The sequence below is a fragment of the Bufo bufo genome, chromosome 6 (assembly GCF_905171765.1).
Source record: "Bufo bufo chromosome 6, aBufBuf1.1, whole genome shotgun sequence".
Classification (NCBI taxonomy): domain Eukaryota; kingdom Metazoa; phylum Chordata; class Amphibia; order Anura; family Bufonidae; genus Bufo; species Bufo bufo.
The window spans coordinates 72,651,199-72,678,379 of NC_053394.1; the positions used below are offsets into that span (position 1 = coordinate 72,651,199).

General features: G+C 46.7%; 1 protein-coding gene across 1 annotated transcript in view; it reads left to right on the top strand.

Moving 5' to 3' along the window:
• The first annotated feature begins 13,174 nt into the window (after window positions 1-13,174).
• Window positions 13,175-27,181, top strand: part of NEURL1 (neuralized E3 ubiquitin protein ligase 1) — a 291,834-nt gene continuing 277,827 nt past the window's right edge. The window contains exon 1 of the mRNA XM_040437455.1: window positions 13,175-13,567. Coding sequence (XP_040293389.1) covers window positions 13,477-13,567 — 91 coding nt within the window. The 5' untranslated portion in view covers window positions 13,175-13,476. The remainder of the gene's footprint in view (window positions 13,568-27,181) is intronic.

Here is a 27,181-nt window from a genome sequence, read left to right on the forward strand (position 1 = left end):
GAGTGGACGAATTACTGGAATTCTGAGACGCAATTGGCGTATCTTGACACAATTCTTTCCCAATATAGCAGAGTTTCAGTCTCCTCCACTCATGTCCTATAAGAGAGGCAGGAACCCGGGTGACAACTTGGTACATGCAGACGTGATGGACCAAGGGGCAAAATTACATAATAGGACTGAATGTTACCCTTGTCTTAATTGTAACTGCAATGCCCTCATTAAGGGTAATTCTTTCTCTCACTCGAGAACGGGCAAGCAGTATAAGATAAAGGACTTTTACACATGCTCATCCGAGTATGTGATTTACACACTGCAGTGCCCTTGTGGGTTATTATATGTGGGAGAAACCATGCAACAATGTAAAAATAGGATCAATCAACATTGATACTTAATACGCAAGATTTTGACCAAAAAACAGAGTAAAACAGACAGTGAGAGTGAAAATGAGAAACCAGTACCTGAACATTTTTTGAAATCCCAACACCGTGTTGCCCAGTTAAGGTTTAGGGTCATTGATAGTGTCCCTCCTTTGAAAAGAGGTGGAGACCAGGAACAAGCCCTAAAGAGGTTAGAAAGGTGGATCTTTGAGTTGGACACTATGGAACCCAGGGGATTGAACCGGGAATTTAAAGTGGGTTCCCTCTTTTTTAAAAACATTTCTTCCCCATGCAGGATATGCTTGGATACACTGTAACCTATGATGATTGTCGTGATTTTAATTCCATAGTTTTTTTCACACTTCACACATAAGGGGGGCACTGGGGCTGAAGGAGATGCATACATGGACCTGCTTTTTATCACACATGGATACTCACACCAACGTAGAAATCTACAATTGACTATCACTCTTTGACGACTGGACAAGTGAGACTGCTACCAATATGCAATGATGAAGTATTTTAAGGGCTTTTCCTTTTTTTGCTGAAGTGTCTGGGACTTTAGATTCTGCTGAGGAGTCACTCTGAACACTCCCCTGTGGGATTGTGTTGAAGGTTATGTTCATGACACCCATGCCTACGAGGCTGTGGAAATGTATCCACTAAAAACAGGGATGTGAATGGTGATGGACCTCTCTCAAGGGATGGGAATAGAGGTTTTCCCGACCCACATTACCCTTGAATGAATGATATAGGAACTGATGGCCCCAACATCCAGGACTGAAGTCATGGTGTGATGTTGCTTGTATATACGGTTCCCTTGTGTGAATGGTAGGGTTGTCACAATGACCATGGTATCCCTCTTTCTGATTGGTACCCCTCAGCAGTCTCCAGCCCTGCTTCCTTATATAGAATTACGTTATTTTTAATGTTACTTACGGAATACCACTCTCACTTCATCTATGGAATAGCTATTTTCACTGTTATGCAGCGATTGATCAGTCATCAGTGATAGTCTCTTATGAACAAATGGCTTTCTTATTACTTAGTGGGAGATGTATACAAAAAGCACTTTGATGGTATATAGCTGATACAGGTCGATATCTGGCCTGTTCTTGCCGTACCTCCCGATAGCCAGTACATTCTTGCATAGGAGGATAGAATTGCCAGGCACCGGTACACAGTATGTACCATGTGACCGGAAGTTCTTCAGCGCTGTTACTGGAAGTATCTGCAGCGCTGGTGCCGGAAACTGTAACCACGTGGATGCACGTGGAGTGCGGACGCCGATCAGCACGCCAGACGCGGCTATACACCCCCTTTTTTAGTAAGATGGCAAATAAGCAATGGGGGGAGGGGTTGGCACTCTAAGGATGGACCACCCACCCAATAAGCTTTAGGTGATATGTGTATATATTTGGGTAATTTGTTGTATTGCACTGTGCTTGATAAAGACTCACTGGAGTCGAAACGTTGCATGTTGGGTGAGGAATGAACACAGATATTACATTGAGAAGTTGGAGTGCTACATTTTTTTCTTAAATTTTTGTACTTTGGGGACCCAAGGTCAGAATCCGACACCACTGGCACCGCAACTGAATGGACTGAGTGAGAACATCTCAACAGGTAGTGCTGTCCTTCTTTTTTCTTTGCATTATTGGGAGGAGTGTGATTTTAGGCGGCAAAGCCAATCAGACACGACTGATCCCATGTATTGCTGGGTGGCTCTTCTATTCTGGCACTGAAGTGGGAAAAATTGTGAGGTCCGTCCCCACAGGGTTCATCAGAATTGACATGTTGCCTGTGCATAGAGACTGTGTAAGAAATGTAGGAACTCCAGATCATGTTGCCATGAGAAGAAGGAAGAAGAGAACCTGTTATAGACATTGGATGGAGCATCATCTTGAACAGTGTGTTGTGTGTGTCACCTCTCTGTTAGGGGTGAGCACTAGAAAAGACCTGTTGCAGCAGCTGGTAAAACATATGAACAAAAAGCAGAGTCTGCATTAGAAGGGGGAGTTTCCCTCCTGAGAAGGGTCTGCTGTTAGGGGTGGTGGTTGGAGAAGAGGGATTCTCCATCCTGTTTGTGCAGTGGCTGAAGTGGGGCAGTAGCAACAGAAGAATAGCACATTCTCCTCTTGGAGATGCACATTAGAAATGCCTGCAGCAGCAGAAGCTGAATGGCAATCCCTGGCTAGGGACTAGGAGCAAAAAAAAGGGGGTTAGTCAGCACATCCCAATGCGCAGGTGCACGCTGCCATGGCTAGAAACATAGAGAAAAAAGACAATGCAACAGCACTCTGCAAACCAGATAAAGTACAATAATGCCATAGTCGCCAAAAACATTCTTGTGCTAATGCTACGCTTATTTATAAAGTGAGATGCTTGGCAAATACATTTTGTACAAAACCATTTGAGCCCATCTGCCAAACGTCAAGGGGATCTCTGTAAGACGGGAACCTAACACTAAATACTACCTGCTATGTGCCATAGAGAAAAAAGACAATGCAACAAAAATGGTAAAAGGCAGAGTGGACCCAGCATGCATGTGGAACCAACACTTCCTGAACTTTATGGCGGCCATTATGGAGCATAACAGGTAGTATTCAGTGTTAGGTTCCCGTTTTACAGAGATCGCCTTGACGTTTGGCAGACGGGCTCAAATGGTTTTGTACAAAATGCATTTGCCAAGCATCTCACGTCATAAATAAGCGTAGCATTAGCACATGAATGTTTTTGGCGACTATGGCATTATTGTACTTTATCTGGTTTGCAGAGTGCTGTTGCATTGTCTTTTTTCTTTATGTTTCTAGCCATGGCAGCGCGCACCTGCGCATTGGGATGTGCTGACTAACCCCCTTTTTTGTTGTTGCAGATTTACAGTGCTGGAAGTGTGGCACTCCAGCGAGTCATTCACTCCTGATTAGCCGGTCTGCCTATACTGTCCTCATACACGTTAGCACGGTGTGTGTGATCTGACATGTAGCTAAACCCCCTGTCGTCTTGAGAAAAATAGACTGTTCAGCTTTAACCTTCTCTTTATTGCTAGTAGACTGTAACAGGAAAGATGAAACTACAGAATAAAACAGTAGTAAATATCCATAGTACATGGCATGAATAAAGAATATCTGCTATACATACAGTACATGAGGTAATACAATGATAATGAGCTATCAAATACAAGAAACATACAACAAACTACAGTGTAATGTCACATAGATAGTGTCCTTACCGACTATGCTTGAAACAGGCTGTATAAGAAATCATGGAGCAGAAGAACGAGTGAGAGAGTGGCTTCTCACACAGACATAAGATGGCTACTGCTTCTAATACAAGCACACGACTACAAAGAACCAGGAACCATCAACAATGCCCTTGGACTCCCATAATGCATAGAAAAACAGGCTAGACAAAATACACTAAACCCACCAATAGATGGTGCTGTTACCATACAATATAATTGTCACGGGACGCCTAGGCGCTCGCTCTCCTCAGCGCCGTCGGCGTCCCGTCTCTGTGCAGGAGCGAGGACGCGCGGCCGGCGTCCTCAGTTTCCCCGGCAACCAGGGGAGGTCTGAGCACCGAGCTGGGCACTCGGTGCTCAGCTGTATTTACTAGTGTGGGTCATGTGGCGCTGGCCACGTCACATGACCCCAGCTAGTCAGTATTTAACAGGCAGTCTGCTGGCTACAGTTTGCCTGTTAATTAGGTTCTTGGAGATTTTGTTTCCTGGCATACTTACCTGTTCCTGTGTTCCCTGATGATCCTCTGCCTGTTCCTCCTGTACTGCGCTACTCTCCTGGTATTCTGACCCCGGATTCCACCTGACAATTCTTTGCGGACTCCTGTGGTACTTCTTTACTCTCCTGGTATTTGACCCCGACTTCTCCTGACTATTCTCTGCTTTATCCTTTTGTATTGCGTTGCTCTCTTGGTATTGACCCAGTCCGTTCACTATCCATTATTTGTCTTGTCTGTCCTCCCAGCACGTATTCTAAGCTAGGGACTGCCGTCCAGTTGTCCCCTGTCAACAGGACTTGCAAGTCAAGTAGGCAGGGCCAGGGGTGAGGGTTGAGCGCAGTGGTCACTATCCTCCCCCCTGTGTGTGTGTGTACATGACCATTACAATAATGCAGATGAAATACTGTACAAGTAAATTGCAATGTCAAAACTGATAAACACACAGAAACAACTGGATTTGCACCTGCGGACAGAACATTGCCCCATAGGCTGATTTTAATTAGTTTCAGTATAAAGCTGTGGCCTGCTTTCACTACATTCATTGGAAGCTGTCTAGCACCAGAAGAGGTATGGAGTGGGCTCGGCATGCATGTTGGTACCTGCATCCCCTGGAAGTAATGGAAGCCTTTATGGCACCAAAAATGGTAAAAGGCAGATGGACCCAGCATGCATGTCGAACCAACACTTCCTGAACTTTATGGCGGCCATTATGGCGCATAACAGGTAGTATTTAGTGTTAGGTTCACATCTTACAGAGATCGCCTTGACGTTCGGCAGACGGGCTCAAATGGTTTTGTACAAAATGCATTTGCCAAGCATCTCACTTTATAAATAAGCGTAGCATTAGTACTTGAATGTTTTTTTGTGACTATGGCATTATTGTACTTTATCTGGTTTGCAGAGTGCTGTTGCATTGTCTTTTTTCTCTGGGGACTAGGAGCAGTGACCAAAAGATGGCCGCATAGGGCGGTAGTGACCCAATAGAGCATGGGAGGACAGGGAGTCTCCCTTCCCAAGCATGTAATGAAGATGGACTGAAGTGGCTGGGCAGCTGTGATAAGGAAGGCTGCTGGAGATCCAGCATAGTGCTAGCTGAGAAGCTGGGTCCATAGGAAGAAGTAGCTAAGGGCAGAGTTAGTGATGCCGGACCTGAAATGGGAACACTGGAGCAGCAAGAAGATGGATGCCCCAGGTAAATGTGAAAAGCTGCAAGGAGAGAGGAGACCCAAGCTAATTTACATGAGACATAGAAGCCTGAACATTGCCCTTGGATCAGGGAGGTGTCCTTGGTTCTAGTTACTGTAAATATGTACTGTACATATGTTGAGAAACTTAAAATGTAGTACTTTTAGAATGAGAGAATAACTACCAATTGATGTGCCTTTAACAGTAACTAGTGTTGGGCGAGCATGCTCGGCCGAACACTAATTTTACTCGAGCATCGCGATGTTCGGCAGAATACCGCGTGTGCTCGAGTCTCCTCCCTGCATGTTTGTTGGCTGCTACACAGCCCCTGGACCTTCGCAAGCACCATCAGCTAGCACATCCACTTCTGTGTCCCAGCGCAGCGTACAGATGTCTATACCCCAGGTCTTTGAACGAAAGCGCAAATTGCTGGCCCTGGAAATGTTGCCATTTAGGCTTGTGGACACTGAGGCTTTCCCCAGCCTGATGGCGGCGGCTGTCCCGCGGTACTCTGTCCCCAGCCGCCAATATTTTTCACGGTGAGCAGTCCCAGCCTTACACCAGCATGTATCCCTTAACATCAGCCATGCCCTGACCTATGCAGTTATTGGGAAGGTCCACATAACGACTGACACATGTACAAGTGCTTTTGGTCAGGGACGCTACATTTTCCTGACGGCACACTGGGTGAACGTTGTGGAGGCTGGGAGCGAGTCGTACCCTGGGATGGCACAGGTGCTACCGACGCCAAGGATTGCAGGCCCTGCTTCCATCAGGGTTTCTGCCACCACCTACGTTAGTGGCTGCAACCCTCCTTCTCCTCCTCCGCGTCCTCCTCCACTTCCACCTCTGAATTATCATCTTGCAGCACCAGTCAGCCATCAGTCAGTAGCTGGAAGCAGTGGGGAAGCGGCAACAGGCCATGCTTAAACTAATCTGCTTAGGTTAGAAACAGCACACCGCCGCAGAGCTGTGGCAGGAGATAAGGGACCAGACTGAGCTGTGGCTCTCGCCACTCAACCTAAAAACAAGGTATGGTTGTGTCTGATAATGCCTGTAACTTGGTGGCGGCTTTGGAGATCGGAAAGCTCACACACATACCATGCCTAGCCCACGTGCTCAACCTAGTGGTTCAGCGGTTTCTCAAAACCTACCACAATTTGTCTGAGCTACTGGTGAAGGTGCGCCGCGTCTGTGCCCATTTCCGCAAGTCATCGACAGCTTCCACCGGTCTGCAACGCTGCAGCAGCGCTTGCAATTGCCAGCTCACCGACTGTTGTGCGACGTGAGCACGTGCTGGAACTCCACGTTCCACATGTTGTCCCGGCTTTGTGAGCAGCAGAGGGCAGTAGTAGAATACCAGCTGCAACATGGTCGTCGCCTTTCCAGTCAGCTTCCGCTCTTCACAAGCGATGAGTGGGCATTGATGTCTGACCTCTGTGAGAATTTACACAACTTTGAGGAATCAACACAGATGGTGAGCGACGATAACACTATTATCAGCGTAACCATCCCACTTCTGTGTCTACTCAAACACTAGCTGCTCATAATTAAGGCGGACGCTTTGCATGTGGAAGAGGTGGAAATGGGGGAAGACATTACACAGGGTGATAACCAGACCACCCTCAGTTCGTCTTCTCAGCGTGAATTGGATGATGATGAGGAGGAGGAGGAGGAGGAGGAGCAGGAGACAGTTACCTCCGCTACAGAGGGTAGTACCCATGGAATTTTTATTCCATCTCTTCAGCGTGGATGGGTAGAAGAGGATGAGGAGGATTGAGAGTCATACTCCTGATGAGGACAGCAAAGTCTTGTCTGTTGGGACTTTGGCACACATGGCTGACTTTATGTTAGGCTGCCTTTCCCGTGACCCTCGCGTTGTACACATTTTGGCCAACACCGATTACTGGTTGTTCACCCTTCTCGACCCCCACTACAAAGAAAACTTCTCATCTCTCATTCCTATGATGGAGAGGATGAGCAAAATGGTGCAATACCAGAAGGCCCTTGTGGAAAAATTGCTCCAAAAATTTCCAGCTGACAACGGCTGGCTGCAGAGTACGTAGTTCCTTGGCCAACCGAGGAGGGGAGACAAGGGGAACACACAGCAGTTCCAACAGAGGCAGGGCAACACTGTCCAAGGCCTGGGACAGTTTTATGACACCCCGCCAGCACCCTCAACCTGATGCGCGGCCTAGTGTCACAAGGAGGGAAAAATTTTGGAAGATGGTGAAGGAGTACGTAGAAGACCGTGTCAGAGTCCTCAGTGATCCCTGTGTGCCTTACAACTATTGGGTGTCCAAGCTGGACACGTGGCACGAATTGGCACTCTACGCCTTGGAGATGCTGGCCTGCCCTGCTGCCAGCGTTTTGTCAGAGCGTGTATTTAGTGTTGCTGGGGGCATAATAACTGATAAGCGCATCCGCCTGTCAACTGAAAATGCTGACTGTTTAACTCTTATAAAAATGAACAAGACCTGGAATGCCCCTGACTTCTCTACTCCACCAGAGGAAAGCGGCTGAACATAAAGGCACTCTAAATGTGGCTTTTATGGTGTATTGAATACACTGTATTCCCATGCACCCCTTTCACCACTAAAAAAGGTATATGGTTTAATCTCCCTTTTCTTGTCCTCCTCCTCCATCATATCAACATAGTTATTAGGCTGCTCTGGCTCCTAATGTTTTTGAGGGTCACCAGCAGGCCATCAATTATAATTTTTCAAGGGTGTGTATGATGCCCTCCTTTATGTGTAATAAAGGTTTTATTGGAGTGCTGGTTCCTTGTAATTTTTGGCAGCCCTTTCCCTTAGTGCATAGGCTTTATGAGTGTAGGAGTCCCACTACCTGAACAATTGTACCACAATGTGAATGAGGCCCTCCTTTGTGTGATATACAGGTTGTATCGGAGTGCCTCTTCCTTGTAATTTTTGGCATCACTTGCACTTTATATAAAATAACAAGAATGTTTCCTAACAAATTTTCTTCTAAAATCGATTTTATCTTCGGTTTTGTGGGTATTATTGTCAGTCTGTAACAGTGGCGTACTACTCGGACAACATCGTTCCCAGCAGCGACCTGGGAGTCCAAGATGCATCCAGGCATCCTCCCCATGCTGTTTCCAAACCATTTCAGTGGTGGTTCCATCAATTTCTGACCTTTTCCTATGAACCAGACACCCTCCCATCTTCAGAGCAGGGGGGCCTGGTTTAATGCTAGGGTTCTCTAATTGACTTCCGTAGAGCACCCTAGCATCCCAAGGTGTTCTACTCGAGCACCCAAGCACTTTGGTGCTCGACCAACACTAACAGTAACCACTGTGAGTTTGTACCCTCAGATTGAGAGACTTTTGAATATGTTTGATGCAACTTTTTGGAATACTTTGTCCTCCTATAGAGAGATCAGCTTGTAATTGTTTACGGTATTTTTGTGTTCAGTGCAAAAATGTATGTGTTTATGCCAGACTTATTTCTGTGCTATGTAAAGTTCTTGCTGGTGTGGTGGGCCTAGATCTTCCCCACTCTACATTTTGCATAGTATGAAGGATGATACACAAACACTACAGCAGCTTCAGTGGCAGCACGGACTAGGAGAAGTGCTGGACCCTTTGGCCATGATGAACAGTGATGCAGGCCAGCACATCACCACTCAGAAGGGGCGGAAGGAAGGGCGCTGTGAATTCACCCCTGATGAAAGTGAGCACTAGGAAAGGCTTGCTGCAGCAAAAGCACAAAGGGCAGAGCCTGCAGGAGAAGAGGGAGTCTTCCTCCACTAGTAGAAGTTCTGCTGGAAGTTGTGGTGACATGTTAAAGGGGTTGCCCCATGAAAAATATTCCACTGCTTTCAAACCAGCACCTAGATCTGAATACTTTTGTAATTGCATGTTATTAAAAAAATTAGCATAGCCACTGAGATATTCAATAAAATGTATCTGTATAGCACCACCTGCTGTTAGTTTTTTCTAATTTCTTTGTCTGGCTCACTGAGAAGGTCGCACATGCTCAGTTTCATCCTTCAACTGCTTCCTGAGTTGTGATAACATGGACACACCCCCTGAGCTGTGATAGGGAGAGCTGAGACACACCCCCTTAGCTGCAGCAGAAAAGACAATCTCCCTGAGCTGTCAGCTTAATATAAATCTAGTAGAGCAATAGATGAGGAGATCTCTGGATCCATGAGAGGTACAGGGCTGGTTATAAAGAGACTGTCATGTACTATATGATTTTAATTTTTTACATTACTCATGAGAGAACCCCTTTAATGCTGAAGTTGCTCATTAGGGCCAGGAGCATGACAGATCCCCTTGATGGGAATGCACACTGGAGAAGCCTTTTTACAGTGGCCTCTGCAGCCGGGGAAGTAGAAGCTGAACCATAGTGCCTCTGCCTTATTTCCATACCATCAAAGGTTCAGGCTTGGCCCTTCCCCACTCTTTAGCTGTTGACTTGCTATAAATTAAATTTTCTATAGACTGTAAAGTAACATATGAATGCAATTTTTTTTCTAAGAAACATGCTGTGAAAAGCAAAAACAACATAAAAAATACTGCAAAATGCTGTGTGTGAATCTGGCCTAAGAAGTAACACAGAAGGGCAGAACAGAAGGTTCAGAAGGTCCCTGTCCAGGAACACTATATGGGCTCCCAGATTTTCACTTGCTAATTTGATGGTACATACTGTGTAGATGTTTCCCCCTGAGTTTACATTGTTAAAACTAGTTGCCACAACTGCTTACCTGAGTGATATACATCTGTGATATCACAGCACGTTACCTGTCTGGAACCCATCTGTGATATCACTGTAGTTTGCCAAATTTTGGCAGCCATTTACTTGACTTGCACACAGCTGTGAGGTCACAGCAGGATATGTGATGCCACAGTAGCTCACCTAACAAAAACACATTTGTGATGTCACATCAACCTATCAGATCAAAACATTCTTGAAAATATCACAGTAGCTTACTGAGGATCTGACAAAACACCAGAGTCCCCCTTTTGGCATACATTTTACTATTATATATGTTTTTGCATTTTTGTGTGCCATGATTAAAATATATGTGCCGCGACCCCCTGAGGAGCCGGTGTAGAGAATAGGAGTGGTAGTGGCCCTAATGAAGGGCTGTGTCATGGTGTACTCCCTCAGACCATTGCTCCCTGAGGGTTGGTGTAGTAGAAATATAGGATTGAAGAATGAGGACAGAGTTAAACGTAACAAAGTCTAAGTGTAACGCAGAACTTGAAATACATAAAGTAGTAGCAGGATTTAAGTACAATTCTTCTCTGGCACAAGCTGAGGAGGTATGGTGGTAGGTTGGTTGGTAGCAATTCAGCACTTAGGTGATATTGGCCTAGGGGTTATTTGGTAATGGGTGGCTTGGCTGTATTCCCTCACTTCACAACAGTGTCTATAGAGGCTGTCTGGACTCTGAAGACTTTTTTTCAAAAATCAGATTTGTTTATTAGAGGTTTTTTTTTTACATGCAAAAGTACCTTAAATACAAAAAGTACTCTGAAGACTTTACTTGAGGACAATTTGAGTTGGTTTCCAATAGAGATTAAGTAACAGGAGCACTGCAGATTGCTTCCTCGCCACTCTGTAGCTAGACAGGAACTCCGTCTCCTGGCAGGAAGCAGGACCAGCTCACTGTAGCTGGCCAGCTAAGACCTGTCCTAGGTTGCTAATATAGCTTATATGTTTATACGGCTAAACCTGCCAATAACTTTAATACAGTTCCTATGTTTGTGTGTTAAAGACAAAAGCAGAGTTATTTACAGTGACTTCATGTTTGGATGTCATATAACTGTTATATATTGTGTTCACAGAAGCAGAAAAGATAATATGCCTTTAAGATTCATTATATAATGTAAGGTAAGCTCAATGACACAGCAGAAACAACAGAAAGCATAAAGTTAAACTGTTGTTGCTGGGCAGGAGTCTTGACCAATCACAGCCAGCCTCACAAAGAGCAAGAGTTTTGACCAATCACAGCCAGCCTCACACACAGCCTGAGTGGGAAATTCCCCTAGCAGGAGCTGCTAGGATCATTACACCAGAGGAGAGAAGCTGAACAGACATTCACGCCACTTAGAGCTGTGTTTTATGGAAGCAGAGAGGCCAAAATAGGTATTTAAAACAGTTATATAATGTTTCTACTGTTAATATAGTGATTAGAACTATATACTGAACCAGTTATATGTGTGTTTACTTACAGTTCCATCAATTGCAACCATTCAAATACTATACAAACAAACCATACAAATGAACTACTGAGCCATACAATCATATAATCCATACAAATTGAAAATTATGAACTGCTCATTCCAGATCTTACTGAGCCATAAAAGCAAACTGCTCAAAGCAAATGTATAGAGTAAACTGCAAACCAAGTAGAGCAAGTAGAACTATTGGTTAACCTCAGATATACCTCTCAGAGAGATCATAAAGTGCTTAAATAACTTAAAGTGAGAGTACAGATACTAAAGAGAGAAATATATCCACCATTTTATGTTGAATGACAAGATTGAACAGTTGAACCACCATCTTATGCATACCACCATTTTTGATACTTTATTCAACACGTGTTTTGTTCATGGACTATCTGCTTCGGAGGCGGAAGTTTTATATATGAAGAAAAGTTGAAGTTAATAAAGAAGTTATTTCAAGCATTTGGTGTGCTCTTTAAACCTACTGTTTCCGTAGAACGGCGCTAGAGGAATTACAGAGTAATAGACAGTCTGGACTAAAAAGTCAGAGATATCAGAATTCTTCTAATGCCACAGTGCAAAAGGCACTTCATAGGGCTGCACCTGCCACAACCACTCCTACCAAGAGGGGAGGAACAGGGTGGTTAACCCTGCTCCTGCCAACCTTTGCCATCATTTCTTGCTAGTAGTAACAGCCAGGAAACAAACAGTAAAATACATAACATAATAATACAAATTGTAGTACCCTCAGGTCTGGGGTACTACATATGCATAAGGGATAATTATTTCATTGGTGAGGGTCTAACTGCTGGGAACCCCAGTGATCCTGAGAATGAAGGTCCAGTTCACCCATCCTGATGAAGCAGCAGGTCAAGCATGCGTTCTGCTACTCCATTCATTCTCTATTGGACTGCTGATGGTAGCTGAGTACAGCGACAGGCTTAAAGGGGTTGTGCAGGCTGTATACATTGATGACCTATCGCCTCTATTGCGTCGTTTCTTTTGCAGCAGCGGCGCAGTGTAATGACAAGTAGTCGCTCCGTTCAAGTGATTGGAGCTAGTACTTGTCATTAGACTGCACTGCCGAAAATTCTGAGATGACTGGCAGTGTAATGTGTTGTAGTGTTGAACCCCCACCAATTATCCTGAGCATAGGTCATCAATATGTACAGCCTGCACAACTTCTTTAACCTGGCACGTCATCAGGATGGAGAACTGGACCCCCGGGATTGGTGGATCGGACCTGCACCTATCTGTTATTAATCCCTGTCCTGTGGGTAGGGGATAACGTTTCTGTCTTTTCTGTCCTATAGATCATGACGCAAACAGTGGTAATGTTCCAATATAATCAGAAACAAAATAAAGTCAGATCAGTGGAAATTCTTTGTGCCTACTTAAGGCTTCGCTTGCAGAACCTCTTGAATTAAAGAAAACGGTGTAATGCCTTCTGATCCATAGAAGAGCTTTACAGGGTGTCCTCCAGTATGCCGATGGGGACGATGGTTTGGTAATTGGCATGATGAAAGCATATTCAGGATTTTGGAAGCTTAAAGTTTGAAGCCCAGAGAGATGGGCGGGTACAGACGATGGATTGGCCAGATTACGTCTTCTTTATTCATAGGGAGCTCAGACAATGCCAGGTAGCCGGCAGAGGCAGAGATGCCAACCGTAGAAAGCCGCACTGCTAGGTGAGAGCACAGGGCAGCCAGCATGGTGGAGACATCCCCTCAGCCCTTTTCATGAGGGACATGCAAGTGATAAAAGACGAAGGATCTAAAGCAAATCACAGAGGAGAAACAGCAGCTAGCAATAGCAGTCAAAGGGGAGGGGGAGTGAGGTGTCAAGTCCCTCTGTGGCAGAAAAGGCGATATTAGACGATACAAGGAGCTACAAACAGATTGCCAGCAGCAGATCTGTCTTTCCCTGGGCACGTTGCTCCCTCTCTGAGCTCCTGTTCTGCATTTGGATGCCATGGGTAACAGTTTGTCCAGCAGCATCCCTACAATTCCCAGAGGAAGCCAGACCAGACTCCACAGGGTCCATCAGCCGCACCACCTTAAAGGTAGGTCATAAGACTGATGATCAAAATCCTTTGTCCTGTGATAACTGCTGGGTTTATCTATGTGATGCCACAGAGAACACTAGAATAGCACAGTGACCTGTGGTTGATGATAAACTCAGCATGTCTAGATGCACGCTTCCACACACCCTTTCGCTGCTCACATCAATGGAGCCCTACAGGTGTTCTCTCCAGATGTTTCCACCGGAGCAGCCGCTTCCCTCTTCTGCCACTATATGAATTTCTTTGTCTATAAATATAGTGCGTACAGAGGCTAAAATGGGCTGAGACTTCTTGAGATACTTTGCATAATCTTGGATAAACTCTGTGTGTGTGTGTATATATATATATATATATATATATATATATATTACCGTATTTACTATGCTCGCATGGACAACTTCCTGTTTGTTACATGGAGTCAATTTTATTAAGGGTACGGCCACACGGTCAGGTTTCCTGATGCAGTTTTGGAAGCCAAAGTCAGGAGTGGGTCATAAAAGGAGATAAAGTATACAGGACAGATATGACTTCTCCTCTTTTTTGAATTCTCTTTGATTTGGCTTTCCAAAACTGCATCAGGACACCGGACCTGTACCCCAATTTAGTATTTTTTTTTGTCAAGGCTTCTGAAACAATCACATGCATGTTGGCATCATCTTGAAATGGCTGTGATCTTTTGATGGATGAGTTTTAGTATTTTTATTCTTAGTGCAAAAATTCCTTGATTCAGTGTTTTGATGCTTTGAATATATTTAGAAACGATGACCCTTTTTGGCCCAGAACATGTTTATAAATATTACTAAATCAAAGAGCGTAGGCTATGAGGTTCTGTTTTTGTCCTGTTTGTTTTTTGTTTAAAATATAACTTTTATTTTTATTTAGATAAAATATTCAAAAAAGAAATGTGTGTTATTATTTACAAAAATGCCTTATGTGATACTAAAAACCAAAGAGCATCTGTGTTTTATTTTTTATTTTGCTGTATATATCATCCATAGTGGGGCCTGGACTTAATTTTATGTGAGAGCAATAAGATGTGTTGTTTTTTACACTATCTTTGCTCTGATATACTAAATATCAAATTGTCTTTTCAAATTGCTTGTTTAATTTACACACATTAAATGTTGCCACCTGGTTTCAGGGAGAGAATTGCCTCCTAGAGTCCCCTTGTTAATAACAACTGTATCTATTATAGGAGTGTTACTTATAAGTTAACAGAGATCATTTTCCACAATCTAAGGCCTCATGCACACGGCCGTTGTTTTGGTCCGCATCCGAGCCGCAGTTTTGGCGGCTCGGATGCGGACCCATTCACTTCAATGGGGCCGCAAAAGATGCGGACAGCACTCCGTGTGCTGTCCGCATTCGTTGCTCCGTTCCGTGGTCCGCAAAAAAAAAATATAACCTGTTCTATTCTTGTCCGAGTTTTGCGGACAAGAATAGGCAGTTATATTAATAGCAAATTGCGGAACACACACGGACGCCATCCGTGTTTTGAGGATCCGCGGTTTGCGGACCGCAAAACACACAACGGTCGTGTGCATGAGGCCTAAATAGCAATGTTCAATTGTTCCTTACTACCAGATACTAAACAACTGAAATTGCCCTAAAGAGGCTCACCGCTAGATTTATTGTCCTCAAAGGGATATCATGTCTTTTTCTATCTCTATGAGCAATACCTAGGGCTACCCAAAAGCGCTCCAGATAGATAAGAAGGTAGGAGGAGGGATTACTCTCATTCGTGTTAGATGCTCAAAACCCCTGAAGACTCCACAGCAGTGTCGAAACATGCTGTGGGAGCACTAGTTAGGTTTTAGAAAAGAGCAATTGTGATTAATCTAGGGGGCCATACTGCAGACGTAGCCCTAGGTATTGCTTATAGAGATAGAAAAAGACATGATATCCCTTTGAGGACAATAAATCTAGCGGTGAGCCTTTTTAGGGCAATTTCAGTGGTTTAGTATCTGGTAGTAAGGGACAGTTGAAGATTGCTATTTAGATTGTGGAAAACGATCTCTGTTAACTTATATGTAACACTCCTATAATAGATACGGTTGTTATTAACAAGGGGACTCTAGGAAGCAATTCTCTCCCTGAAACCAGGTGGCAACATTTAATGTGTGTAAATTAAACAAGCAATTTGAAAAGACATAACACATCTTATTGCTCTCACATAAAATTAAGTCCAGGACCCGCTATGGATGATATTCAGCAAAATAAAAAATAAAACACAGATGCTCTTTGGTTTTTAGTATCACGTAAGGCTTTCTTGTAAATAATTACACATATTTCTTTTTTGAATATTTTATAAAAAATATATAAAAAAATTATATATTAAACGAAGAACAAACAGGCCAAAAACAGAACCTCATAGCCTATGCTATTTGATTTAGTAATATTGATGTTTTGAATACTACAGGTGCAGTCGCACTGTGTTTGCAGCGTTAGCTGGAGTTATATATTTACCTCCGATGAATACCGCCACCATACAGGCTCCCATGTTAAAGGGGTTCTGCACTTTGTTTTAACTGATGATCTATCCTCTGGATAGATCATCAGCATCTGATCGGCGGAGGTTCGACACCCGGGACCCCCGCCGATCAGCTGTTTGGGAAGGCAGCGGCGCTCCAGCAGCGCCGCGGCCTTCTCACTGTTTACCGCCGGCCCAGTGACGTCACGACTAGTATCAACTAGCGTGGGCCAGGCAAAGCTCCATTCAAGGGAACAGAGCCTAGCCGCGCCCAGGCCAGTGATACAAGTCGTGACGTCACTGGGCCAGCGGTAAACAGTGAGAAGCCCGCAGCGCTGCTGGAGCGCCGCTGCCTTCTCAAACAGCTGATCGGCGGGGGTCCCGGGTGTCGGACCTCCGCCGATCAGATGCTGATGATCTATCCAGAGGATAGATCATCAGTTAAAACAAAGTGCAGAACCCCTTTAAAATAAGAACATACAGATGTACCATGGTTAGCACTCCCGCTCTTAACTCAAATTTCTTAACTCATCCCGTTATCTTGAGACAAAAGCCATTGAAAAGCCATTGAAGGTGTTTGCGTAACACATTTAGTTTAGATAACACGTCTCATAGATCATGAATGTTAACTCTACTACATCCGTATATGGCGTGGTGCCATTTTTTTACTGGATGTCTTTGTATAGTATAGCATAGTCTATGTGCCACCATACCATGCAGTTTGTACAGAGATATTCTTTCATAGGTAGAATGGGGGAGATTTACTACGCTAAATAAACGACAATTCTGGTTCAATTTGTGCCTGGGATACTGCCGTACATGACTTGCGGCACATGTATTATGTGTCTTCAATACGTTTCGCACCTTACTTGACAAGGGCCATGTCTTAGTGTAGACATGGCATAAAATGTAACAACATGTGCCAAAATTTTGCCACAAAGTAAGCAAACCAAGAGGTGGTGTGAACATAGACGAAAGTGTTGACATTTTGTAAGGTTTTATTATACAACGTGATTCATTGTGATAAGTTTAGATTTACACTATGTTCACTGTCTATTAGACATGGTCAATAAATCGATCCCATATCTTCTTGGGGGTTGTAGTTGTCTACGTGCAACATGTAGTTGAACAATTCATAAAACGGGATGCCACACGTATGCCGCTGTTCTCCCCTAGAGACATACGGAGGTATGGTTGAGGACTATTGCACCTCTATGGGAGCCCTTTACAGCGCCAGAACCATGATACAGCTGCTCCTCACAGGTTAGGCTAGTTTGACATCTGCGGCACAAATCCCGGCAGGCTGTTCCTGCAGAGAAAAGCCTACAGCAGTTCTCTGGATCTGGCATTTCTGGATGCTACCGCAGTGCCCGCAGTGGGTTTTGTCCGGCTGATTCCCGTAATTCTATGCCAGAACAGCTTGCCAGCTTAGCTTTTCTCTCTTGTGGAAAGCTAATCTGGCAAAATATTCCGGCAGAAAACAGCTTGCCAGAGTTCTCTGGATCCGGCATAGCCAGATAGTGCCGCACACTGACTGCATTTATGCTGGTGTCATGGTCTTACCTTCTTGCTGTTCTCCTTCGTTTGACATGTGCTGGCGGCCATCTTGGTTTCTGGGTTTCTTGTAGCCTCCCACCCTGCGGCTCCTCCTTCCCACTGGGAGGAGCTGGATGCCTAGCTCATATATATAGGAGGTCTGTGGCTTCAGTTCCTTGCTTGGTCCTCCTGTGTTCACATGCTTCTAGACTGCTGCTGCTTCTGGTTCCTGATCCTGGTTTCGTCCGACTACCCTGCTGGTTCCTGATCCTAGTTTCGTCCGACTACCCTGCTGGTTCCTGATCCTGGCTTGGTCTGACTACCCTGCTGGTTCCTGATCCTGGCTTCGTCTGACTACCCTTCTGGTTCCTGACCTCTGGCTTCGCAAAGACTCTGCTTCGGTTTCGCCATCCGTTTGGACTTTTGCTTTACAGCTTTATTTTCAATAAAGCCTTCTTATTTTCACTTATCCCTTGTTGTACGTCTGGTTCATGGTTCCGTGACATTAGGACCAAGCCATGAATTCTGACGGTACAGGGCCATCCTCGCTACCCACGCTGGTTGCCAGACTTGATCAGCAGGATCACCTGTTGGGTCGGTTTGCTGTGGCGTTGCAAACCCTGCTTGAACGCACGGCTCATTTCGCTCCCGTTGCCGATGGGTCGGTTGTCGCTCCTGGGTCCGCTCCTACTGCCGCTCCGATTGTTGCGCCAGAGTCTACCCCGACACCTGTTGTTGCACCTGCGGTGTTTCGGGGTATGACCGGTTCTGCTCCTCTTCCACAGCGCTTTGGGGGAGAGCCAACTCAGTGCCGAGGTTTCCTTAACCAGGTGGGCATTTATTTCGAGTTGCTGCCACATGCCTTTCCCACTGAGAGATCAAAGGTGGGCTTCTTGATCTCGCTGCTCTCGGACAAGGCCTTGGCCTGGGCCAGCCCTTTATGGGAGAACAACAATCCGGTGGTTGCCGAGTTTTCCGGTTTTGTTGCTTCTCTTCGGAAGGTATTCGATGTGCCGGCTCGTGCTGCCTCTGCTGCGAATCTCCTTATGTCCATCAGACAGGGTTCACGATCCGTAGCTGAATACGCCATTGAGTTTCGTACCCTGGCAGCAGAGGTGGGCTGGAATAATGAGGCTCTGGTCGCTGCTTTCTCTCATGGTCTCTCGGATGCCTTGAAGGATGAGGTTGCAGCTAAGGACCTACCAGTGGAGCTCGAGTCTCTTATTTCTTTCCTGATTTTGATTGACACCAGACTCAGGGAGAGACCTTCCTTTAAGGAGAGCCTGCGGAGGTTTTCTAACAGATTGGCGCCTACGTTTGTTGTCCCACCCATGCCTCCCTCTCCTCCCACGCCTCCTGGGGATGACTTGTCTGGGGGTGAACCCATGCAGCTGGGGTTTGCTCGCCTGTCCGAGGGGGAGAGGGTACTCCGGAGACGCGAGGGCCGATGCATGTACTGTGGTCTCGGTGGGCATTTTCGGTTGGCATGTCCGAACCGTCCGGGAAACGCTCGCACCTGAGATCCTGTCGGGGGCAGATCTTGGGTGGAGTCTCCTCGTCCCCGGTTTCCCGTGTTGACAAACCACTGATCACTGTTGTCCTCTCCTGGGTCGGGGGCTCGGTGACGACCCAGGCGTTGGTGGACTCTGGTGCCGGTGGTTTGTTCATTGATAATGTGTTCGCTGCCGCCAATTCCATTCCTCTGCAGGCTCGAGGTTCCCCACTGGCTCTTGAGGCGATAGACGGCAGACCCCTTCTGCCGCCACACGTGACTCATGAGACCCTTCCAGTGGGGATAGCCATTGGTGCCGTTCACAGAGAGTCGGTCTGCCTCCAGGTTATTTCGTCTCCACACTACTCGGTGGTCTTGGGGTACCCCTGGCTCCGGAAGCATAATCCGACTTTCGATTGGAGATCGGCCGAGATCCTCTCGTGGTCACCGCAGTGTGGGGCTAGTTGCATCCATGGGTCTGTCAAGTTGCTGTGTACTTCCTCGGACTCTCTGTTGCCTCCTGAATACGAGGAGTACCGGGATGTATTCGATAAGGTGCGCGCGGTTGCCCTACCTCCGCACCGCCCATACGATTGTGCCATAGAGTTACAATCTGGTGCCGTTCCTCCTCGTGGCAAAGTCTATCCACTGTCGGTAGCGGAGAATGAGGCCATGGAGGAGTACGTGAGGGAGGCGCTTTCACGCGGACACATTCGCAAATCCTCGTCCCCGGCAGGGGCTGGATTTTTCTTTGTGAAAAAGAAGGGCGGTGAGTTGAGGCCTTGCATCGATTACAGGGGTCTCAATCGCATCACGATCAAGAACGCTTACCCGATACCCTTGATTTCCGAGCTGTTCGATCGCCTTAAAGGGGCCACGGTCTTTACCAAACTCGACCTGAGGGCGGCATATAACCTGGTAAGGATCAAGGCGGGCGATGAGTGGAAGACCGCGTTTAACACCAGGACCGGTCATTATGAATCCTTGGTTATGCCCTTTGGGTTGTGCAATGCGCCCGCAGTCTTTCAGGAATTCATCAACGATGTTTTCCGTGACCTGTTGCAGCAGTGTGTGGTGGTCTATTTGGATGACATCTTGGTATATTCTGAATCCATGGAGGCCCACATTCTGGATGTCAGACGAGTGTTGCAACGGTTACGAGAGAACAAGCTGTTCGGTAAGCTTGAGAAATGCGAATTTCACCGATCCCAGGTAACCTTCTTAGGTTACATCATTTCCGCTGAGGGGTTCTCCATGGATCCTGAGAAGGTTTCGGCTGTCTTACAGTGGCCCCAGCCCAGTGGTCTTCGTTCCCTGCAGCGCTTTTTGGGCTTCGCCAATTATTATCGGAAGTTCATCAGGGACTTTTCCATGCTAGCCAAGGCTCTCACGGATCTGACCAGGAAGGGCAGTAATTCCCAGGTCTGGCCGCTCGAGGCCATCCGAGCTTTTGAGGCTCTAAAGTCCGCCTTTGTGTCGGCTCCGATTCTGTCGCATCCCAACCCTGGGTTGCCCTTTGTCCTCGAGGTGGACGCGTCTGAGACGGGAGTAGGCGCCCTTCTGTCTCAGCGTAGAACACCAGAGGGTCCTCTGCTTCCTTGTGGGTTTTACTCCCGGAAACTGTCTTCCGCGGAGTGCAACTATCAGATTGGTGACAGGGAGTTATTGGCCATCGTGCAGGCCCTTAAAGAATGGAGGCACTTGCTCGAGGGTTCGGTGGTTCCGGTCCTCATCCTGACGGACCACAAGAATCTGACCTACCTTTCTGAGGCCAAGAGATTGACACCACGTCAGGCCAGATGGGCTCTGTTCTTGTCACGTTTTAATTACGTGGTCTCCTACCTACCCGGTTCCAAGAACATCAGGGCGGATGCCTTATCACGGCAGTACTCCGAGCTGTCCAGGAAGGAGTCGATTCCGACTTCGGTCATACCTCCGAATCAGATCTTGGCCGCCATTCGCACCAGCCTGACCTCTCCCCTGGGTGAGCAGATTTTGGCGGCTCAATCTGGTGCTCCCTCTGGGAGACCCAACGGCAGATGTTTTGTGCCTGAGGAGTTGCGCACTCGGTTGTTGCGAACCTACCATAACTCCAAGACTGCGGGGCATCCTGGAAAGAATCAGCTGTCCTGGGCTTTTTCACGTCTGTTCTGGTGGCCTTCCCTACGTTCCGACATCGCCGCATATGTAGCGGCATGCTCCGTTTGTGCCCAGAGTAAGTCCCCTCGGCACCTTCCGTTGGGCCTTCTGCAACCCATAGCCACCGGGGAGCGCCCATGGTCACACCTGGGGATGGATTTCATTGTGGACCTCCCTGCATCCCGAGGCCATACGGTCATTCTCATGATTGTGGATCGGTTTTCCAAAATGTGCCACTGTGTTCCTCTCAAGAAGTTACCCTCTGCACAAGAGTTGGCCACGATTTTTGCCAGGGAGGTCTTCCGGTTGCACGGTTTGCCCAAGGAGATTGTGTCGGATCGGGGGAGTCAGTTTGTGTCCAGGTTCTGGCGCGCCTTTTGCTCCCAGTTGGGGATTCATCTCTCCTTCTCCTCGGCCTACCACCCTCAGTCCAATGGGGCCGCAGAACGATCCAATCAGGCCTTGGAGCAATTCCTTCGTTGCTATGTCTCCGATCACCAAGACAATTGGGTTGACCTCCTGCCTTGGGCTGAGTTTGCCAGGAACACGGCGGTGAACTCTTCCTCTGGGACGTCTCCCTTCATGGCCAATTATGGGTTCCAACCTGCCGTGTTACCGGAGGTATTCTCTCCCCAGGATATTCCGGCTGTGGAGGATCACCTTTCCGTCCTACGTGCTTCTTGGGTACTGATCCAGAAGTCCCTTGAGGTCTCTGCGCAGCGCCAGAGACTCCAGGCTGATCGCAGACGAGCGCCTGCTCCTTCCTACCAGGTCGGAGACCGTGTATGGTTGTCCACCCGCAACCTCAACCTTCGAGTGCCCACTCCCAAGCTGGCGCCTCGCTTTGTTGGTCCCTTCCGAGTGCTTCGCAGGGTAAACCCGGTAGCCTATGCCCTTGCGCTTCCTCCTGGCATGCGGATCTCCAACGTGTTTCATGTCTCCCTGTTGAAGCCACTGGTGTGTAATCGTTTCACTTCCTCGGTTCCTCGGCCTCGTCCGGTCCAAGTGGGTAATCGTGAGGAGTATGAGGTGAGCAATATCCTGGACTCACGCCTGGTCCGCGGTCGGGTGCAGTTTTTGGTCCATTGGCGTGGTTATGGTCCAGAGGAGCGTTCCTGGGTTCCCTCCGTAGATGTCCATGCTCCTGCCTTGCTCCGAGCCTTCCACGCACGCTTCCCTCAGAGACCGTTCTTTACTCCGCGGAGGAGGGGCCCTTGAGGGGGAAGTACTGTCATGGTCTTACCTTCTTGCTGTTCTCCTTCGTTTGACATGTGCTGGCGGCCATCTTGGTTTCTGGGTTTCTTGTAGCCTCCCACCCTGCGGCTCCTCCTTCCCACTGGGAGGAGCTGGATGCCTAGCTCATATATATAGGAGGTCTGTGGCTTCAGTTCCTTGCTTGGTCCTCCTGTGTTCACATGCTTCTAGACTGCTGCTGCTTCTGGTTCCTGATCCTGGTTTCGTCCGACTACCCTGCTGGTTCCTGATCCTGGTTTCGTCCGACTACCCTGCTGGTTCCTGATCCTGGCTTCGTCTGACTACCCTGCTGGTTCCTGATCCTGGCTTCGTCTGACTACCCTTCTGGTTCCTGACCTCTGGCTTCGCAAAGACTCTGCTTCGGTTTCGCCATCCGTTTGGACTTTTGCTTTACAGCTTTATTTTCAATAAAGCCTTCTTATTTTCACTTATCCCTTGTTGTACGTCTGGTTCATGGTTCCGTGACAGCTGGGGAGCAGACGGATCTCATTTTAGTCAAAATACCTTATTGGAGGCACCTGACATCACAATGCTATTACATGCTGCGGCTGGGGTGCGGTATTGTACCATGTGAGGTTTTACTACCAACTGCCACAGTTTGCAAACAATGTACTTCACCTGTATACGCCAAGGGGCTGAAAACTGCATTGCAAAAGTACAGGGTGCTACTACGTGTAATAGGCTGGCCATAACTACTTATTCCCTATCCAGGGGATAGGGGACAAGTATCTGATCAGTGAGGGATCTGACTGCTGGGACTACGCCGATCACATTAATGAGGTACCAGGGACCAATGAGTGAATGGAGCGGTGGTCACGCATACGCTGTACCGCTTCATTAAACCCTGTGGGACTGCTATCTCCGTCCCCCACTGATCCTGTGGATGGGGGATAGGTTCTTATGATGGGACAACCCCTTTAAGGCGTTGTCAAGTATTTATCATACAGGTTATTTAATCATTTCTTACAGACTAGAGTTCAAGCGATCCTGTCTGCGATATCCGAGAACAGGATATAAGCACTATCTAGGGGTCCTTTCAGAGTAAGGGCTCATTTAGACGGCCCTATGTTGATTTCCGCATCTGATCTGCAATTTTACGGATTAGATGCGGACCCATTCACTTCTATGATGCCCCAAAAGATGGGGACCGATGTCCGCCTCTTTTCTTCCGTTCCACGGCTCTGGAAAACAAATAAAACACGTCCTATTCTTGTCAGTGAAAATCAGGACGTGGCCCCACGTCACAAAGCGCATTTTTTTGTAAGTAGAGGGTAAAAACAGTGTGAAATTAACATTAAAAAAAAGTAATTCAAACCTACCGCCTCCATTTGCTCGCGACGGGCCGGCCGCCACTATCTTGCTTGAAGATCTGGAAATCCTGTGCGTCATATGTCACCACGCACGGGATTTCGCCCGAGATCTTCAATCAAGACGGCGGCTGGTGGCCCGTCACGAGCAAGTGGAGGAGACGAGTATAATTTTTTTGTTTTTTACACTATCTCAGGTTAAATCGATTCGCTAACACGAAGCACAAGGAAATTCGGCTTCGAGGCGAATCGACTTTTTCCTGAAATTCTGATGGAATTCCACTTTGTGGGATTCGATTCGCCCATCTCTACTTGAGACCTAATACTGAAGAGAATTGAATTTACTGTTGAATTGCTCCGATCCATGTATGATTTTTACATGAAATGACTTGGGATATGAAATGTGTTTTATGTGCGTTGTTTAGAAATTCCTGTCGGTCTGGCGAATGACTGCTGCATGCGCGGAATTAAAGACCCACAGGATGAAAATCCTGACGAGATTTACAGTAAGTCAAGCTTGACGGGAGCAGAAGTCGCCTCACCAATAAAATTTTCCTTCTGAAAGACAGACGCCATGTCAGAGCTGTGATTTGGAGAATATTTATGATTTTCTCCTGTCTAGGGAATGCTAATTCTGCATTAGCAGTAGTTCCTTCTATACGCAACGATCCAGATTATATTCCTGTTTATGGATCTGAAACATAAATCCTGAGAACAGAGTGAAATGTGGAAAGAAGAAATATACTGTCTACTGTATAAAGGGGATCTCTCCTGAGGCCGGTGTTAGCAGATACTTGTATTCTCCATAAAATAACAGAACTGGAACATCTACATCTCTTTCTTAGAGCTCTGTGTTGTGCTGTTCCTCTGATATTCCTCCTGGAAATATATGAATAAATTGACAATTTTGTGTTATCAGTTAGGGGCCTCTCACTTCATTCTCTGTCACTGTCTAGTCGATGTAAGGGCGCCTTCACAAAATTCTGTGACTGAAAATCAGTTCCATGTGCTTGCTGCCCCATTTAAATGAATGGAACAGATTTTTAGTCGCTGCCACTTGTGAAGGCGCCCTAAGAAACACTCTTGAAAAGGGGAATGGTAACACGCAGTTGTCAATGTATTCATCAATTTCTAGGAGGAATAACGGAGAAAGGACACAATGCAGAGTTATAAAGGCACAATGCCAAGCCACGCTCACCCACAACAACCAAAGACTTGTGTCAAACTCGTGCACCTGTGAGATGGGGAAACAGCTCTCATTGTCTGAACACTTTATAGATTCAATTAAATCATCTGGACTGACATTCTGCTGTTTGGCCACAAGATGCCGCTGTTTCCAAAACACAGCTAACAGGCTGCATGTATTTCCATATTCATGCACTACTTTTTTGCGGTGTGGACCGCAGATCACGGACCCCAGGGGTAATACACAGTAGAAACCTGCTGATTTAATGTGTGTTTGGTGTCCTGTTCTTCCCTTGTGGACAAGTGTCGGAGGAAAAAGGGTTGGGCATGTTGAATTTCATCGGCCAGGGGAATAAACTACTGTCCTCAGTAACACCTGCATGCTCGGCTGGGCAGGGTGTTTATGTATATCAGGTGGTGAGTCAACAGCCATCTACAGCATATGGCCAGCTTTCCATTATTTGTACCGTTATAGTGACCTGTACAAGGAAGTCAGGTCGACTTTCCTTGTACAAAAGAAAAGCTGTAATGTAATCTAACAATAAGAGGATTTCTGGAGACAGAAGGAAGGTTGTCAACTTAGGTTCACAAGAAGTTCTGCAGCAGTAGTTGTAATCAGTAGGTCTATGCAGTGGATACTAGGAGTGATCATTACAGTGTCACCGTCTTCCACGTTCCACCCCTTAGTTTCTGGTGCCCGCTGATGCCTGAGGTTTTACATTTACATGGGAAATAAACAAGGCTGATAAGATCTGACAGGTTTCCTTAGGTTTAGCGGCGGAATATGAAAGCATGAATTTCAAGGATAAAGGCTGCCATTTAAAAAAATAGAGTGCTGTAGTGAACCCTAATGATCCACACAAAACATTTCTGCTTACCGTCATGGGTGCATCTACCCTGTGTAAGGGCTCATTCAGATGGGCGTATGATGTCCGCAAAAATGCGGACAGCATATCGCCGTCTGAATGAGCCCTAAGGGTCCATTCACACGTCCGTAGAATGTGTCCGCACCCGTTCCGCAATTATGCACCCGCATTTCCGGAGCGCGGCCCCGAACTTCCGGTCCACGGCTCCGGAAAAAAATAGAACATGTCCTATTCTTGTCGGCAATTGCGGACAAGAATAGGCAGTTCTATGGGGGTGCCGGCCGGGTGTATTGCGGATCCGCAATACACTACGGACGTGTGAATGGACCCTTACAGTGAGGAAATCAGTCAGTGACATACAGTAGTTGTAATACGAATATGCTTGTGTCTAGTCGAGAATTTGCTCTCTTTTCTCACCTACTCTGATTTCAACCATCTACCAGACTGCTCATTTTATTGGGTTTTTGTGTTGCTGACTCATCGATGATGTAGAGATTATGTAGAGAGCCAGCAGCCAGTATCCCATGAACATCCATCTTTTAGGCCTCTTGCCCACGAATGTAAGGGCTCCGTGCCCGTGGTGCGGACTGCATACGGCGGTTCCGCAATACACGGGTCACCAGCTGTGTGAATGGGTCCGCAAATCCGGAGATGCGGTACGGAACAGAAGCACGGAACGGAACCCCACGGAAACACTACAGAGTGCTTCCGTGGTGTTCCGTTCCATGCTTCCGTTCTGCAAAAAGATAGAACTTGTTCTATCTTTTTGCGGAACGGATGGATCGCGGACCCCATTCAAGTGAATGGGTCTGCGATCCGCATGCGGCTGCCCCACGGTCGTGCCCGTGCATTGCGGACCACAATTTGCGGTCCACAGCACGGGCACGGAGCCCTTACATTCGTGGACAAGAGGCCTTAGACAAATATAGTGCCCTGGAGCAAGGGTACTTTGGACTATGACAGGGAACAGAAACCTCCGGCACTCCAGCTGTGGTGAAACTACTACTCCCAGGATGCACACTTTCTTGGCTGTTCTTAGAACTCCCATAGAAGTTATTGGAGCATGCTGGGAGTCGTAGTTTCACTACAGCTGGAGTGCCGGAGGTTGCCGACCCCTCGACTATGGACATTTGTGGACACTTGCCCTTATTGCTACTATGCAAAGCCATCAACTCCCTACTTTATTGCACTTTGAAGGGTTAACTTGCCCTGTGATTTATGGTTTTGTGTGCACTTATACTTATAAATTGCATTTGTAATACCCCAGAGTGCCATTACCACCTCTTTTGGGGCCCCCACTATCTTTATTAGTGCATCATGTGTCATCATATGTATTTATTGCCATGTCCTACAAAATGTGTATGT